Source organism: Mobula birostris, chromosome 8 (genome assembly GCF_030028105.1).
Source record: "Mobula birostris isolate sMobBir1 chromosome 8, sMobBir1.hap1, whole genome shotgun sequence".
In the NCBI taxonomy this organism is placed as follows: domain Eukaryota; kingdom Metazoa; phylum Chordata; class Chondrichthyes; order Myliobatiformes; family Myliobatidae; genus Mobula; species Mobula birostris.
The window spans coordinates 21342303-21361382 of record NC_092377.1 but is presented as its reverse complement, the minus strand read 5'-3'; the positions used below and the strand labels follow the sequence as shown (position 1 = coordinate 21361382).

Below are 19080 nucleotides of genomic sequence, written 5' to 3'. Positions count from 1 at the left end.
GGGTGGCAGAGAAGTCGTGCCAGGGGCCGGGGCTAGTGCAAGTGCAGACCCACCCAGCCCTGAGACTCCAGGCAAGGTCATTTGATTCACAACAATTGGTTTATTGGTCATTACAGAATGTGTCTCTGGTGCTTCCTGCTCCCTCCCTTCTCTCTACCCCTTTTCCCAACCATAATTCCCCTCTCCCTGCCACCTTCTCACTTTTGGTCCACAATAGGCATCCATATTAGAATCCAGAAGACCACAAGACGTAGGAGCAGAATTAGGCCTGTGGCTCATCGAGTCTGCTCTGCCATTTCATCGTGACTGATCCATTTTCCTCTCAGCCCCAATATCTTGCCTTCTTCCCATATCCCTTCATGCCCTAACTAATCAAGAATCTATCAACCTCTGCGTTAAGTATACCCGGTGGCTTGGCCTCCACAGCCACCTGAGGCAACAAATTCCACAGATTCAGCACTCTGGCTAAAGAATTTCCTCTTCATCTCCTTTCTAAATGGATGCCCCTCTGAGGCTGTGTCCTCTGGTTTTCGACTCTCACACCATAGGAAACATCCTCTCCACATCCACTGTATCAAGGCCTTTTACCATTCGATAGGTTTCAATGAGATAGAAACATAGAAAATAGGTGCAGGAGTAGGCCATTCGGCCCTTCAAGCCTGCACCGCCATTTATTATGATCATGGCTGATCATCCAACTCAGAACCCTGCACCAGCCTTCCCTCCATACCCCCTGATCTCCGTAGCCACAAGGGCCATATCTAACTCCCTCTTAAATATAGCCAATGAACTGGCCTCAACTGTATCCTGTGGCAGAGAATTCCACAGATTCACCACTCTCTGTGTGAAGAAGTTTTTCCTAATCTCAGTCCTAAAAGGCTTCCCCCTTATCCTCAAACTGTGACCCCTCATTCTGGACTTCCCCAACATCGGGAACAGTCTTCCTGCATCTAGCCTGTCCAATCCCTTTAGGATTTTATATGTTTCAATCAGATCCCCCCTCAATCTTCTAAATTCCAACGAGTACAAGCCTAGTTTATCCAGTTTTTCTTCATATGAAAGTCCTGCCATCCCAGGAATCAATCTGGTGAACCTTCTTTGTACTCCCTCTATGGCAAGGATGTCTTTCCTCAGATTAGGGGACCAAAACTGCACACAATACTCCAGGTGTGGTCTCACCAAGGCCTTGTACAACTGCAGTAGTACCTCCCTGCTCCTGTACTCGAATCCTCTCGCTATAAATGCCAGCATACCATTCGCCTTTTTCACCGCCTGCTGTACCTGCATGCCCACTTTCAATGACTGGTGTATAATGACACCCAGGTCTCGTTGCACCTCCCCTTTTCCTAATCGGCCACCATTCAGATAATAATCTGTTTTCCTGTTTTTGCCACCAAAATGGATAGCTTCACATTTATCCACATTAAATTGCATCTGTCATGAATTTGCCCACTCACCCAACCTATCCAAGTCACCCTGCATCCTCTTAGCATCCTCCTCACAGCTAACACTGCCACCCAGCTTCGTGTCATCCGCAAACTTGGAGATGCTGCATTTAATTCCCTCATCCAAGTCATTAATATATATTGTAAACAGCTGGGGTCCCAGCACTGAGCCTTGCGGTACCCCACTAGTCACTGCCTGCCATTCTGAAAAGGTCCCGTTTATTCCCACTCTTTGCTTCCTGTCTGCTAACCAATTCTCTATCCACACCAATACCTTACCCCCAATACCGTGTGCTTTAAATTTGCACACTAATCTCCTGTGTGGGACCTTGTCAAAAGCCTTTTGAAAATCCAAATATACCACATCCACCTGTTCTCCCCTATCCACTCTACTAGTTACATCCTCAAAAAACTCTATGAGATTCGTCAGACATGATTTTCCTTTCACAAATCCATGCTGACTTTGTCCGGTGATTTCACCGCTTTCCAAATGTGCTGTTATCACATCTTTGATAACTGACTCCAGCAGTTTCCCCACCACCGACGTTAGGCTAACCGGTCTATAATTCCCCGGTTTCTCTCTCCCTCCTTTTTTAAAAAGTGGGGTTACGTTAGCCACCCTCCAATCCTAAGGAACTACTCCAGAATCTAATGAGTTTTGAAAAATTATCACTAATGCATCCACTATTTCTTGGGCTACTTCCTTAAGCACTCTGGGATGCAGACCATCTGGCCCTGGGGATTTATCTATCTTTAATCCCTTCAATTTACCTAACACCACTTCCCTACTGACATGTATTTCGCTCAGTTCCTCCATCTCACTGGACCATCTATCCCCTACTATTTCTGGAAGATTATTTATGTCCTTCTTAGTGAAGACAGAACCAAAGTAATTGTTCAATTGGTCTGCCATGTCCTTGTTCCCTATAATCAATTCACCTGTTTCTGTCTGTAGGGGACCTACATTTGTCTTTACCAGTCTTTTCCTTTTTACATATCTATAAAAGCTTTTACAGTCAGTTTTTATGTTCCCTGCCAGTTTTCTCTCATAATCTTTTTTCCTCTTCCTAATTAAGCCCTTTGTCCTCCTCTGCTGAACTCTGAATTTCTCCCAGTCCTCAGCTGAGCTACTTTTTCTGGCTAATTTGTACGCTTCTTCTTTGGAATTGATACTATCCCTAATTTCTCTTGTCAGCCACGGGTGCACTACCTTCCTTGATTTATTCTTTTGCCAAACTGGGATGAACAATTGTTGTAGTTCATCCATGCAATCTTTAAATGCTTGCCATTGCATATCCACCGTCAATCCTTTAAGTGTCATTTGCCAGTCTATCTTAGCTAATTCACGTTTCATACCTTCAAAGTTACCCCTCTTTAAGTTCAGAACTTTTGTTTCTGAATTAACTATGTCAGAACCTTTGTTTCTGAATTAACTATGTCAAGAACCTTTGTTTCTGAATTAACTCATTAACTAATCACCGCTCATTCTTTTGAATTCCTGTGAGTACAGACCCAGAGTCACCAAACACTCCTCATACGATAAGCCGTTCAATTCTGGAAACAGTTTTGTGAATCTCCTTTGAACTCTCTCTATATCACTCACATACAGTATATCATGAAACTTGTTTTGTTTTTGCAGCAGCAATACAGTGCAATACTTAAAATTACTACAGTTCTGTGCAAGTCTTAGGCACCCTAGCTATACATTTGTATATAAGACTTTTGCACAGTATTGTATATAGATTTGTGGGGAGCTGCAAAAGGAAGGATGGGATAGCGAGCTGTTTTTCAGTCACAGAGAATGTCACTCAGTTTCAATTTGGCTGATTCAGTACAGTGAACGGTGAAAATTTAACTGAAGAAATTCCACCCAGCTGTGGGGTAAATGGGTATTATCATTGTAATTGACAACATTGCAGACTTGGGAGGGAAAAAAAGAGATTGGCGATCAGGGCAAAAATCTGCGGTACACAACGGTTGAGGATTCTTTGGGAAATGGATCAATAATGCTGGTTTAAAAGAATGTGACTACTTGAGAAACAAATGTTTGTAGTCTGATAGGGGTAAGAAAGGAAGCTAGATTATCTTTTCAGCGTGAATGAAAAAGTTTGCTGGAGGCAAGTCACGTAGAGGATAACAGATTGGAGAAGGCCCAAGGGTTGATCAGAGCGAGGCTAAATATATACTGAAGTTGAGACAAAAATTCCATGGAAAGCTTGAAGGCCAATAGCAGATGGCATTCTATGACAGTGATGAGTCATGTCACCAGATGCAATTGGGGCTTGGAGTAATCAAGCTGAATTTATTCTTCTTGTCCAGCTTGTCTAAGATGGTGCTGTCACCCTGCAGCCATCTGTGGGTAGGGTGGCAAGCTTGACGTGGATTACCAGATTAGTCTTAATTTAAAATGTTCTGATGGATGGATTTGAAAAGACAGCCTGCACATTATTATATTACAGCCTCTGTGCTCTTTATCTGCTAATCTTGTTATCGGTATACAATGATAGATACTCCAAACTGGACATGGCAACTAAATCATTATTTTGTGAGCGTTTAAACCTTTAGAAAAAATTATTATTTATTAGTATTGTTCTGCCATGTACCACTTGTTATCTGTTGGCGAATTATATGATTGTGTTGTGATGCTGTCATTGGGAGGCATGAATTCGGTTTGTTTCCTGCTTCCTGCAATGGAAGTCACTGTTGGATTTGGGGTTTAGGTTTTCGGATGAGTTTTTGAGATGGAGATTTTATTGCATATGTGAACTTGAGGTTGATGCACCTAAGCAGTTAGAAAATATGTGCAATCACTGGAATAATTTCAGGACAGAAACTTAATCCTGAACTATCCAAAGCTGTTTAAAACTCTTGATCTCGTTAGTACCTTGTACTCTCTTCCAGGTATCTTTTCCTTTGAATGACCTGGTGGAAGCAATGATAATTGCTTCATTGCTGTGTTGTACAACTTGTGGTCAGCAGGGGGAGTGCCTGCTTCACCTGCTGCTGTGTTATGGGGCATTTACTAGCTGCTATTTCGATCATTACTGCCACCTACTGAAGAATTGCCTTTGCTGTATTTGTCCAATCTGTTACCATTACTGTTCAACCTTTTTTCCAAAAGCTTTTCATAAATTGACTGAAATGACTTTTCAGAAACAAAGGGAATAGTCAATCAGGAATGTAAATACGCTGGATTCCGGTTAATTGTGCCATTGGTTAATTGGGCAGTGGCTTATTTTGTTTGTTTACGTATTTAGCAGTACAGCATGGTGCAAGCCCTTCTGCTCCTTTCAGCCACCCCACAACCCCAATGATCTAATCATGGGACAATTTACAATGACTGATTAACCTACCTGGTATGTCTTTGGACTGTGGGAGGAAACTGGAGCATGTACAGAGACTCTTTACAGGCTTGCAGAATGGTACCAGAATTGAAGTCTGACCTCCGGAATGCCCTCAGCTTTAATAGTGTTATGCTGACCACTATGTTTCCATAGCGCATTTGGGATCACTCTTAAAGAAGAAAATCTAATTGAGAAAATAGCCAGATCCCTTCGTTTATTTGGGTCACTATACCACTTAATTGGGGCAGAAGACTGTTGCCAAACAGTTTCTAACTAGCATCAATTGTGTTTACTTCTAGTAATAATAGTAAGTAATTCATTGACCCCGAGTGGAAAATTATTTCATGACAGCAACAACATTTAAAAACACACTTAGCAATAATAATAAATATAATAATATTGACTAATAATAAAGTACAGAATAATAATATACACAATAATAACTTACCGATGTGCAATCATAATGTACAAAATAATAAAACAGACGATTGTGTTATGATGTGTGTTCTCCTGTCGCGCAGAGATGAACTGTTGTATACGCTCATTGCATTTGGTAGTAAATATTTTCTGTAACGATCCTTGTGACAGAGGAGCTGAGTGAATCGAAAGGGTGCTCCGCTGCTTATTCAGTAGGTCATGGAGAGGATGTGCCATATTGTCTATTATGGATAACAATTTGTTTAGTGACCTCCTCACCACCACTAACTGGAAGGAGTCTGGGTTGTAGCTGAGGACAAATCTAGCCTTTTTGATAAGTTTATTAGTCTTTTTGCATCACCAGCGCGGATGATGCTCTCCCAACATAAAGCTGCAAAGAAGATTGCACTCACTACAATAGACTGGTAAAAGATCCTGCTGCACACTTTGAAGGATCTCAGCTTCCTTAAAAAATAGAGTCTGCACGTCCCCTTCTTGTAAACAGTCTTGGTGTTGGTTTTGCAGTTTGTTGGTTTTCCAGTCAAGTTTGTTGTTGAAGTGAATACCCAAGTATTTGTACTCCTCCAACACCACAACTTCTTTTCCCAGAAAGTATATGGGATTCGTCACAGTCCTCTTCCTCCTAAAATCAATCACAATTTCCCTGGTTTTGGCCACGTTCAGGAGCAGGTGATTCCTCCTGCACCACTCCACAAACTTGTCCGCTAGTCCTCTGTACTTCAACTCCTGCCCATCTCTGATACACCCGCCACCGCAGTCATCCGACCACTTCTGCAAGTGACAAGACTCAGATTTGTACTGAACGTCTGGGGTGTACAGCGTGACCATTAGACACTGCACCGTGCTTCGAGCATCAGTTGTGTGTGCTTTTGATATGTTACCCATTTGGGTCGACCTTCGAAAATCTAAAAAACAGTTCAGGCGGTACAGTTTGTCATTGATATTTAGTGAGATATATGCAGTATGACAGTCCTGAACTGTTTCGCTCACTGCCATTTCAAGCATTTGGGCTTGGCGATCCCAGGAACAGCTAGGAATACTTCTTCAACAAGTTAGGAACTATGAAGAATTTAAAGATAGCGGCAATCATTAGACACTAGACGCTAGAATACTACAGCACAGTACAGGCTCTTCAGCCCTCGATGTTGCGCCGGCCCATATATTCCTTAAAAAAATGTACTAAACCCACACTACCCCGTAACCCTCTATTTTCCTTTCATCCATGTGCCTGTCCAAGAGGCTCTTAAATACCCCTAATGTTGTAGCCTCCACCACCATCCCTGGCACCCACAACCCTCTGTGTAAAAAAACTTACCCCTGACGTCTCCCCTAAACTTCCCTCCCTTAACTTTGTACATATGCCCTCTGGTGTTTGCTATTTGTGCCCTGGGAAACAGGTACTGGCTACCCATCCTATCTATGCCTCTCATAATCTTGTAAACCACTATCAAGTCCCCTCTCATCCTTCTACGCTGCAAAGAGAAAAGTCCCAGCTCTGCTAACCTTGCCTCATAAGACTTGTTTTCCAATCCAGGCAACATCCTGGTAAATCTCCTCTGCATCCTCTCCATAGATTCCACATCCTTCCTATAGTGAGGTGACCGGAACTGAACACAATACTCTTAAGTGTGGACAACAGGAATTCTGCAGATGCTGGAAATTCAAGCAGCACACATCAAAGTTGCTGGTGAACGCAGCAGGCCAGGCAGCATCTCTAGGAAGAGGTGCAGTCGACGTTTCAGGCCGAGACCCTGACCCTGAAGAAACGTCGACTGCACCTCTTCCTACAGATGCTGCCTGGCCTGCTGCGTTCACCAGCAACTTTGATGTGTGTTGCTTGACTCTTAAGTGTGGTCTCATCAGAGGTTTATAGAGTTGCAACATGACCTCTCTACTCTTGAACTCAATCCCCCTATTAATGAAGCCAAGCATCCCATAAGCCTTAACTATCCTATCAACCCGTGCAGCGACCTTGAGGGATGTATGGATTTGAACCCCAAGGTCCCTCTGTTCACCCACACTCTTAAGTAACTGACCATTAACCCTGTACTCAGCCTTCTGGTTTGTCCTTCCAAAATGCATCACCTCACGCTTATCCGGATTGAACGCCATCTGCCACTTTTCTGCCTAACTTTGCATCCTGTCTATATCCTCTTATAACCTTCGACAACCTACAGCTCCATCCACAACTCCAATCTTCGTGTCATCTGCAAACTTACTCACCCATCTTTCCGCCTCTTCATCCAAGTCATTTATAAAAATCACAAAGACTAGGGGTCCCAGGACAGATCCTTGCGGCAGTCCACTAGTCACCGACCTCCAGGCAGAAGACTTTCCTTCCACTACTACCCTCTGCTTTCTTTCTGTAAGCCAACTTTTTATCCAAACAGCCAAGGTTCCACTGATCCCATGCCTCATGACTTTCTGGATGAGTCTCTCGTGGGGGACCTTGTCAAATGCCTTGCTAAAATCCATGTAGACCACATCTACCACCCTACCCTCATCAATTTCTTTTGTTACCTTTTCAAAAGACTCAATTAGGCTCGTGAGGCACAACCTTCCCTTCACAAAGCCATGTTGACTATCCTTGAGTAGACTGTACTTCTCCAAATGCTCGTAGATCCTATCCTTAAGAATCCTTTCCAATAGTTTGCAGACCACCGACGTAAGACTCACTGGTCTATAGTTCCCAGGATTCTCCTTATTACCTTTATTAAACAAGGGAACTACATTTGCCATTCTCCAATCCTCCGGCACCTCCCCTGCAGCTAAAGAGGATTCAAAGATTATAGCTACTGTTCCAGCAATCTCTTCTCTCACTTCCCACAGCAATCTGGGGTATATCACGTCCGGCCTTGGGGACTTATCAATCTTGATGTTTTTAAGAAGGTCCAACACTACTTCTTCCTTAATCTCCACATTGTCCAGCACACAGACCTGTTCTATTTTGACCTCACCCTGATCAAGGTCCTTTTCACTTGTGAATACTAAAGCAAAGTACTCATTTAGGACCTCACCAACCTCCTCCGCCTCCAGGCACATGTTGCCTTCTTTATCCTTTAGCGGCCCCACCTTCATTCTTGTCATCCTTCTGTTCTTCACATACGCATAGAACGCCTTGGGGTTCTCCTTAATCCTACATACCAAGGCCTTCTCATGTCCCCTTCGAGCTCTCCTAAGTCCTTTCTTAAGCTCCTTCCTGCCTACCCTATATTTCTTATGAGCCCCTTCTCCTTCCTGCTTCTTATATCTAACATATGCTTCCTTCTTCCTCTTGACGAGTTACCTCACGCGTTTCGTCAGCCACGGTTCCCTTCTCCTGCCATTTTTGCCTTGTTTCAGTGGGACAAACCTATCCTGAACCCAGCACAATTGGTCCCTAAACTTCCACATTACTTATGAGCTTTCACCCTTGAACATCTGTTTCCAATTTACTCTCACTAGTTCCTGCCTCATCCCTTCATTGTTAGCCCTTCCCCACTTAAGCACTTTCCCATTTTGTCTGTTTTTATCCTTTTCCATAGCTATGCTGAAGCTAAGGGAGTTGTGGTCACTGTCACCAAAATGCTCCCCCACCAAGAGGTCTGCTACCGGACCAGGTTCATTACCCAGAACTAGATCCAGTATGGCCTCTCCTCTCGTCGGCCAATCTTTCATCCTGAAAGTTACAACGAAAATGAAGGTTATCCATTATCTGCACTAGATGTCTACGCTGATTTTGTTCGTTTACTGTTAGGCAAAAGAATGTGGCAGCATACACCGGATGAATTCCTCTCGATAACTATTAGGAACTAATACACAGCTTTATAGTACAGTCGTAGTATTGGTAGTGTTCTAATTTGTTCTGTATTTCGTTTAAATACATAAATTATTACTCAGTTAAGCAGTTGTTTGTCCTTTTTTTAATGTACCTTTTAAAATATTTCCATGAAACTTCAGCTAATTGAGGCAGCCGTTAACTGGGTGAAAATGTACTGGTTCTGATGTCTCCCAATTAAATGTAATCCACTGTACTAAAGTAGCACACCAATGAGCTGGGGGAACCCTTCATGAGTCCTGATGGAGAATCTCAGACCAAAACGTTGGCTGTTAATTTTACTCCGTAGATGCTACCTGGCTTGCCGAGTTCTTCCTGTTACTTTGCTTGTTGCCTCAGAATTCCCACATCTACAGTCTCTTGTGTCTCTGTAAATACTAATGGATGATTTTTTTTAATATATAATTTTTACTGAGTTTTCAAAGTGAATACATGAGAAAATAATATCTACCCTCCCCCCCCCCGATATATACTCCTACCTAAAGAGAAAAGAAAAAAAAGAACCGCCTGAATATTGGAAGGTTTGCACACGCTCCATGGGATTAAAAATAAATTTGATATATATTTGTTACTTTCCCCAAGGAACCAAGATCTTCATCATCGGAGCTGTAAATAAGGGCTCCAAATATTCAAAAATGTTTGATATTTATCTCTTAAAATCTAAAACATTACTTAGCTTCTCAACTCTCATAGTTCCCTGGGGAATCTCTTTGAACTTCACCATGTTGCTATGTGTTTCCTTCCCAATCATCCAGGAACAAAAAAAAAGATACAAAAAAAGAAAAAACAGAATACCCCCCCCCCACTAATGTTGTGAATGAAAAGATACACAACACTACCCCCCTCCATTGTGTGGGTCGTGGCTATTGCCACGCTTGCACACATGAATAACGTAGCGATTGGTCAGTGTTTCTTCCAGCTCCCCCGTAACAAAAAATTATATATATATGTAAAAAAATTAATGTCATTATTCCCAGCTAATATTCCTCAAATTTTAACCTTTCTTCCCCTCCCTCATATAATTAATAATATATTTATAAATTCGTCCGCCTAAAAATCCAACAGGCCTAATCCTTGATCCAGTCATCATCTTCAATCCATCTCGCACCCTTGGGTTTATTCTTGTATCTGGTGAATATTCAAAGAATCTCGCACAAACTCCTCCGCTTTCTGGTAATCGTCAAAAAATCTTTTTTCTCCACCAAAAAAATCTTCAAGGTTGCAGGATAACGCAATATAAATTGATAACCGTGATCCCATAGGGCCTTTTTCACTGGATTAAATTTCTTCCTTCTCTTCAGAAGTTCATAACTTATGTCAGGGTAGAAAAAAATTTTTTTCCCTTCTATCATCAGTGGCCTTTTTCTCTTCTTGGCAGCTTGGGCAGCCGCCTGTAGAATCCTTTCTTTGTCTTGAAATCTTAAGAATTTTATTAAAATTGATCGTGGATATTGGGCATCTTGTGGTTTTGGTCTATGTACCTGCTCAATTTCAATTGATCGGTCTTCCTCTTTCATTTGCAAGGTTTTCGGGATCCATCTTTGAAAAAATTCTATTGGATTATCTCCCTGTATACCTTCTTTAAGACCAACAATTTTAATATTATTACGTCTACTAAAATTTTCCAACATGTCCACTTTCTCCAAGAGTCGATTTCTTTCCGTGTTCCAGACAAGCACATCATTTTCTGTTTTTTCCACTCTATCGTTAATATGCTCCATTGTTCTTTCCATCTTCTGAAGTTTCTCATCCATTTTATCCTGTCTTTTCATAGCTTTATCATAGCACATCTTCACGTCTCTAAGCTCTGTTCTTAATTTTCTTAGTTCAGCCGTTAATTGCAATAAAGCCACTCTTATGTCTCCGTCGTCTCCTTTACTTCCAGTCTCTTCCAGTTCTTCCTCCTCTTCTTCACCTGTATTCTCTGCGATATCCAATTCTGACTCTGAGTCACTTTCAGTTGCAGTGGCCGTCAGTTCTTGTAGTTTAAGTTGTGTCGATTTGCGCATGCGTACTTCTTTGCGCATGCGCAATTCCGGCATCTTCTTCGGAGAGACCGCTACCGCCGCCATTGCTCCCTGTTCTACGCCAGAGATAAGGAGATCCAACCTGAATCCGAGGCTCCATCGCTGCAGTAGGCCCGTTTTTCTTCCCATCTCGCGGAGACTTCACAACAACAGACTTCTTCTGTTGCAATTTACGAGGCATATCGTAGAGTAGTCTTACGAAGTTTATAAATAGTTTTTGGAAAGTATTTATTAACTTTACTTTGTTTAAACGGTACTTTGCTGATTTTTTACGGGAGAGCTGGATTTACACGTCTCAATCCCACGTCATCACGTGATGCCCCCCTAATGGATGATTTTTAAACAGGTAAATATTTTTCTTCAAATATTGTTAACTTGGAAACTATTATGCTCACTTTTGCCTTCGGAATACCAATGAGACCTAGACTATTTGTTATAACAGTGGTTCAAAGATTTAAAGATTCAGAGTCTATTTATGATCAAATACAGACTCTGAGATGTGTCCTCCTGCAAGTAGCCATGAAACAAGGAAACACCATGGAACCTGTTCAAGAAAACGTCAAACACCCAACATGCAAAAAAAGAACAAATTGCGCAAACAGCAAAAGGCTAGTGAACAACACACAGAATATCAAACATCAAACCAGGAGACAAGTAGTATTCAGTTTAGTTCTGTTCAGCGCCGCACCACACCACTAGCAGGACCATTCTTCACCAAAGCACCCGGCCATTTCAATTGTCCAGATCAAACTGCTCAAAAGCGACAAAAAGAGAGTAACCAGAATCCAGAAACAGATGCAACATAAACCTGAAGTGTTCCCCAGAATGAGTCCACTTTCTTGCCATCAGTCCTTGCAATGTGGATCCCAAGGCTCCTGCACTTTCCTCCAACAGCAGCTAGCAAGAGGGGCAGGAAGACCAGTGAAATGCAGGCAGACGGCGACGAACATCCACCCATCGTTCAGTCTCATCTTTGCTTGAGACCCCAGTCTGTGAGAAGTAATGGAGTCGATCATGGGCTTGCAGGCTGCAAGCTTCCAGGCCTTCAGGCTGCACACTCCGCTCCAGGCCTCATTGAACTCACATGGAGACAGCAAGGTGCCTGATTGCTCAATTGGCCCAAAAGTGCACTATCAAGATGCAAACCACAGGTTCCAATTGCATGTAGCTTAATAGAATCATACAGTTGGCCCTGCGTATCCACGGGGGTTTGGTTCCGGGACCCCTCCCCCCCCCCCACGGACACCAAATTCCGCGGATGCTCAAGTCCCGTACATAAAATGGCATAGTATTTGCATATCACCTACGCACATCCTCCCATACACTTTAAATCATCTCTAGATTATTTATAATACTTATATATACCATGTAAATGCCGTGTAAATAGTTGTTATACTGCATTGTTTAGGGAATAATGATGAAAAAAAAGTCTGTACGTGTTCAGTACAGACACAACCATCGTAGCTCTTCTGGGAACGCTGATGCTGCCTCGGCCGATTCTCCCGTGATCTTTAAGTTCTTGAGGCTGTAGCGCTTTACATAGCTAGCTAGCCAGCCATCCCTTACTAGCCTTAAATTCCTTTTTAGTTTCTTGGCGAGAGACAGCACTTAGCCTTTGAGGAATTGCTTTGACCGATTAATTGCTTTTTATCAGCCATTTTTTTTCACAGAAACAAAGGGTGCACACAACACAAGTAGTGACCGAACGAGACTTGAGGCGAACAGTGCTCAAACAACGAGTGTTGGAGAGAGAACTTCCGGGTTTTTTTCCGGTCCCATGGAACCAATCTGTGGTTGTTTGAATCTACGGATACAGAGGGCCGACTGTATTTGAAAGAAAATTAAGTAAAAGAAGTAGTTTGTGAACTGTCTGTAGGACGTTGCCATTGGTCACATTGTTCGTTGGTGCAATCAAGACAACTCATTATTTAAGCAAAATTTTTTTTATGATATTCATCTGCAAGAAAAGCAATAATTTTTTTGTTCAGTAAGTTAGATATATTCATTCGCCTGTGGGATAATGACTCACTTCAAACTGATGGGACAAAAGATTATCTGCAGCTATAGGAGTTTTGGGTGAAATTTGGTCAAATGTTTTCAGTCAAGTTCCCAATCTGTTTTTCTATCAGTCTTTTCTTTCCCGTTCTATATTAGCTCTTTGTCAGCAGTGTTTTGTTTCTTTTTCGCTCTCAATCTTATGAGTTCATGTTCTTCTGTGGCCACTTCCTTTCCTATCATGGTTACTTGGTCCATTCCCACAAACTGTGTTTTTCTATTTGTGGCTTATTCCTATATCATTGATGATTGTGCCCTAAACAACCTGGTATTTGGAAAAAAATATGGAGGTTGAGCAGGTTTACTGTAACGTCTGAGGCACTTAAGCTCAAACAGAAAGGAATGATTAATGGTTAGACCTGATGGAGGGTCTCGGCCCAAAACGTTGGTTGTTTAAATAGAACATAGAATAGTACAGCACAGTACAGGCCCTTCGGCCCACAATGTTGTGCCGACCCTTAAACCCAACCTCCCATTTAACCAACACACATCAAAGTTGCTGGTGAATGCAGCAGGCCAGGCAGCATCTCTAGGAAGAGGTGCAGTCGACGTTTCAGGCCGAGACCCTTCATCAGGACTAACTGAAGGAAGAGTGAGTAAGGTATTTGAAAGTGGGAAGGGGAGGGGGCGATCCAAAATGATAGGAGAAGACCGGAGGGGGAGGGATGGAGCCAAGAGCTGGACAGGTGATAGGCAAAAGGGATACGAGAGGATCATGGGACAGGAGGTCCGGGAAGAAAGACAAGGGGGGGGGACCCAGAGGATGGGCAAGGGGTGTATTCAGAGGGACAGAGGGAGAAAAAGAGTGAGAGAAAGAATGTGTGTATAAAATTAAGTAACGGGGTACGAGGGGAAGGTGGGGCATTAGCGAAAGTTAGAGAAGTCGATGTTCATGCCATCAGGTTGGAGGCTACCCAGACGGAATATAAGGTGTTGTTCCTCCAACCTGAGTGTGGCTTCATCTTTAGAGTAGAGGAGGCCTCTCCCTCTCCCGCTCCCTCTCCCTCTCCCTCTCCCTCACTACTCAACTAAATACCACGAACTGAACTTTACTCAACATCGTAAGACTGTATCTTTTTACCCCTTAAAGAAGCTTGGTTTTCATACATATATATTCCACACTTACTTTTATATATAATCATTGCTAACCTGTTTGATTTATCTATATTTATATTACTGTATTGCGTAGTTACTAATAAATATTAGTAGTTTATAGCAATACTGGGCTGCAAAGTGGTTTCTATTTCTGCTGGTTCTTTATTCCCGTCACGTGGTATGTGACACAGAGAATGTCACTCAGTTTCATAGTGGCTGATTCAGTGCCGAGAAAGCTGAAAATTTAACTGGTGAAATTCCAGCACATAGCAGGATGGATGGGTATTGTCCTTGGAATTGACAACATTGCAGACTTTGGAGAGAAAAAAGGAGATTGAAGGACAGGGCAGCTGAGAAGTTGTCAACCTGATGTAGGCTTTCAACCTGAAACTTTTCCTCCAACTCAACTCCTCCGGCAGATATATGCAGTCACTTGTGTCTCTCTTCTATTTAAAGACTTTAATACCCTTCACTTTAAATTAAGATTATGATTGCCTGATTTTCTTCCGTCACATGATGTCAGATTGTTTTGAAAAACTTCTGTGAAACTTTAAAGATGCTGCATTAAAGCAAGCTGTGGTTACTTAATACATTTAAGAAAATATGTGATAACCCTGATGTAGAGAAGATATTTCTGCTCGTGAGAGAGTCCAGAGTAGGCAAGCTATTCCAGTAGATGTGGTTCAACTGCTATGGCAATTGTTGCAAACAGGAAAAAGTCGTCAATCTGAAACCATAACTCTTGTTTCTCTCCACATGGATGCTGTTTGACTTGTGGATTATCTCCATTATTTTCTGTTTTCGTTACAGGTTTTCATAATCTGCATTTTTTTGCAGCTACCATCAGGCAGGAGGTACAGAAGCCCAAAGTCCCACACCACTAAGTTCAAGTTCAAGAGCAGCTGCTTTCCTTCAACTATTTAGTTCTCGAACCAAACAGCAAAACCCTTGAGTAGCACTATGATCACTCATATAGCAACACTATGATTACTTTGATCAGTTTCCACAAAATTTAGCTTATTTTTTATATAATAAAAATTGTGTATAATCTATGTTTAATTTATGTTTTTCCTGTGAATGCTACTTATATGATACCCTGTGCCTGTGACACTGCTGCAAGTATGTTCTTCATTGTACCTGTGCATACATGTACTTGTGCATTTAACAATAAAATGTTTGGAAGATTGCTGGCCTCCGAGTCTGTAGAATTTTGATCTTGCCAGGGTGGAATGGATGAGCTGGATGGCCTGGATATATTTTTCAATTTGTATGTAGAGCTGAAATAATTTTGTTTATAAAGAGTGAGAAGAACCCTTCTTTCTTCCTTTGCAGATGTTGCCCTGGTGGACAATACGATGTGTTAACATTCACCAGCAGTTACTGGCAGAGCGCTCTTCTCAACTCTTCACCATTACTCAGTGCTGCATTGACAAAGGTACAACTTCCTTGTAGTTTTGGGCAATAAATGAAATCCACATTACCTGTATGGGAGGGGAAGAGAAAATTCTGTTCAAAATCCTTGCCTTCGTTGAAGTAAAAATTTAAATGAAATTCAACATTGTTCACTCTGGATTCCACTATAGTAGAAGAAAGAATGACTGATGTGCACTTGCTTTTAACATAATTTTGCATTAATTTTTTTAACAAAACAATATTCAGTTGTTGAATGATATTTCGGAACAGATGAATGGTCATTGTCTGAAACATTAACTTTTTTTTTGAAGAGACTCTCTAATCTGTGAATATTCCTAATACTTTCTATTTTTCCTTTGCATTTCTGGCACCTGTAGCATTTTGCTTTTGGATTATCATCAGTTTTTTATGTATGATTTGTTAAGTTTCTATGCATATATAGATTGAACTAACACACACAAAATGCTGGAGGAACTCAGCGGACCAGGCAACGTCTATGGAAAAGAGTAAACAGTCAACGTATGGAAGAGTCTTCACCCAAAGTGTCAACTGTTTACTCTTCAGACACTGCCTGGCCTGCTGAGTTCCTCCAGCATTTTGTGTGTGTTGCTTTGATTTCCAGCATCTGCAGACTTCCTCTTGTTTGTGGATTGAGCCAGTTTGGTGTGTCTCCTGATCATTGAGGAAAACTATGATAAACTATTTGAAAAGAAGTATTAAATTTGCAGAATGCTTAAGTAAGTGGCAGATGAGTTTTGATGTAGTAACTATGAGGTGGCACATATTGGTATGTTGGAAAAGATCAACTACACCCAGGAAAATAGAGTCCAAAAGAGGTAGGGAAGCAAAGTGTCAACAAGATTACCAGTCTTAATATAGCCACTGCAATGCCAGTGGGATTTTTTTAAAGTATTAAATTCATTTACTTAAAGTATCAGAGTAGCCAGGTTATCTGTTGGAGTGGTATCCTTGCTGCTGTCAGTCTGGCTGTGTTTGTAGAATTGTTGTCACAGGATTGTATGTTCAATTATAAATTAAGTCCCCTATCTGGGCTGGTGATCATTGTATTTTTCAGTGGGTGTCAAAGCCATTGTTCTTCAGTCTCAATATTACAAAGCTGCCGTGGGAAGATTGGAGAGTTGTTCTCGAAGAAATGAGATCAAATGGACCTTCATCTAATCCTGTCTTTTAGTGAACTAAACACAGTGGAAGGATTTGATGCTTCGTAACTGAGGCGTTTCTGATACCTGTCACCTGAATAAAGCTTTTTTTTTGCCATTCTTTTATTCTCATTTGTCATTGAGGAAGCTGTTTTATTGGGGATTAGCTTTTTCTCAACCCAGGAATGAATCCGTGTGGAAAGTTCCCTGTCTGTGAGAGGAGTCAGGGGGTTAGTGGAATGTGTTTTATATTCCTCATATACCATACATAAATACAATAGCGTGATCAGCTTAGCTACCTTATTACTTTCTTGTTTGGAACTGAAGTAAGGCATGTGCCAGCGTTGCTTCCTGGAAGCTGCTGCTTTTTGCTGAAAAGCATGTATAGCATTTTTTAAAGTGTGCCAGGAGGACATTCCAGATCTCAGATTGTACCGTAGTTTAATGACCTCCTTCCAGGGGATATATATCTTGCTTATTTATTCAAAAAAAATGCTCTCCTCTTGTATTGGAGAACACACTTACTCTCACTTTACTGATGTTGTACTGATATTCCTTTGCTATTTCAGTACGTCTTTCTTTTCCGTCGCTTGGCTGCTGCCTTTAAGTCCAGCGCTTGAAAGGACCCCACCCTCCAAGTCCTGGTTACTTTGGCTTCTTCCTTTCCTTTACTAGCACCACTGCTGTGATTAATATGCATTGAGGTCAGAGTTTTTAATGATGAAGCTGTTGTATGACAAAAGATTGTCACTTCTGCATAAAGGCACCTCGAGATACTTGTTTTTTTGTCTTTGTCTCTTTTGAATTTCCTACTCATTTTTGTTGTCTGTTTCCTTTTATAACATTGATTTTGAAAATTTAGTTCGCATATTTTTACCGATTTGTAACAGAAAGGCCCAATGAATATTAGTAATGTGATACAAATTTACTTACTCCCTTTTCTACTTTAAATTTCCTGCCCCCACACACACATACTTCACCTCCACACCTCATGATACCATGATTTGTTTAGTTTCTAGATTAATTACTGCAATTTGCATTGAACACATGCATTATACAAAGCAGTGACAGGATAATTTCCAATACCTGTGAAAAATGACTAGACATTGGAGCTGATCTTCTTTAAGAATGTAAAGTCATTTCATTCAATAGTTCCATTTAGTATCAGAGAATGTATACAACATACAACCTGAAATTCTTACTCTCTGCAGACATCCTTGAAACAGCCCAAAACCCCAAAGAGTGAATGACAGAAAAAAGATGTAAGCACCCCCAAAACCCCCTGCCCCCTCCCATGCATAAGCATCATCAACCCTCCCCTCCATCTCCCCCGACTTATTCTAGCAAAAAGCGTCAGCGCTCCCACCTGCCACCATGCCAGCAACAGCAAAGCCCACAAAGGGAGACCATGGTCTACAGTACATCAAAAGTAACTGTTCACTCTCAACATTTTTGATATCCCACAGGGCAGATGAGAGGTTCTGTGGGAGAGATTGAGAATCCCGGATGGTCTGTTGCTTCCCTGGTGCCAGGGTCCGCGATATCTTGGGTCGAGCTCTCTGTATTCTCAGGAAAGAGGGTGAGCAGCCAGATGTCGTGGTCCACGTGGGGACCAATGACATAGATAGGAGTAGGGATGAGGTCCTGAAGAAGGAATACAGGGAGTTTGGAAAGAAGTTAAAAAGCAGGACCTCAAGGGTGGTAATCTCGGGATTGCTGCCTGTGCCACGAGACAGAGAGGGTAGGAACAGGAAGTTATGGCAGATGAATGTGTGGCTGAAGAGTTGGTGCAGGGGGCAGGGGTTCAGATTTCTGGATTGTTGGAATCTCTTCTGCTGAAGGTCTGACCTGTACAAAAAGGACGGGCTTCACCTGAACTGGAAAGGGACCAATATCCTGGCGGGCAGGTTTGAGGGAGCTGTTGGGGAGGGTTTAAACTAGTTTAGCAGGGGGGGTGGGAATCAGAATGTGAGTGCAGAGACTAGGGTAGAAGGACAAGGGCATGATGCTGTGTGTTCTGAGTTGGTGAGGAAGGACAGGCAGGGGACAAAACGTAAATGTAGCCAGTTAGAGGGGTTGAAATGTGTCTATTTCAACACTACTAGTATTAGGAATAAAGCGGATGAACTTAGAGCATGGATCAGTACGTGGAACTACAATGTTGTGGCCGTTACTGAAACTTGGCTGGAGGAAGGGCAGGATTGGCTGATGCAGATACTGGGGTTTAGGTGTTTTAAAAGGAATAGGATGGGAGGTAGAAAAGTGGGGGGGGGGGAGAAGTAGCAT

At 42.0% G+C, this 19080-nt stretch overlaps 1 protein-coding gene across 1 annotated transcript in view; it reads left to right on the top strand.

Annotated features, from left to right (window-relative positions):
• Positions 1-19080, top strand: part of ttc27 (tetratricopeptide repeat domain 27) — a 286736-nt gene that overhangs the window by 28527 nt on the left and 239129 nt on the right. Inside the window, exon 5 of the mRNA XM_072264878.1 lies at positions 15554-15656. Within this exon, the coding sequence (XP_072120979.1) occupies positions 15554-15656 (103 nt within the window). The remainder of the gene's footprint in view (positions 1-15553; positions 15657-19080) is intronic.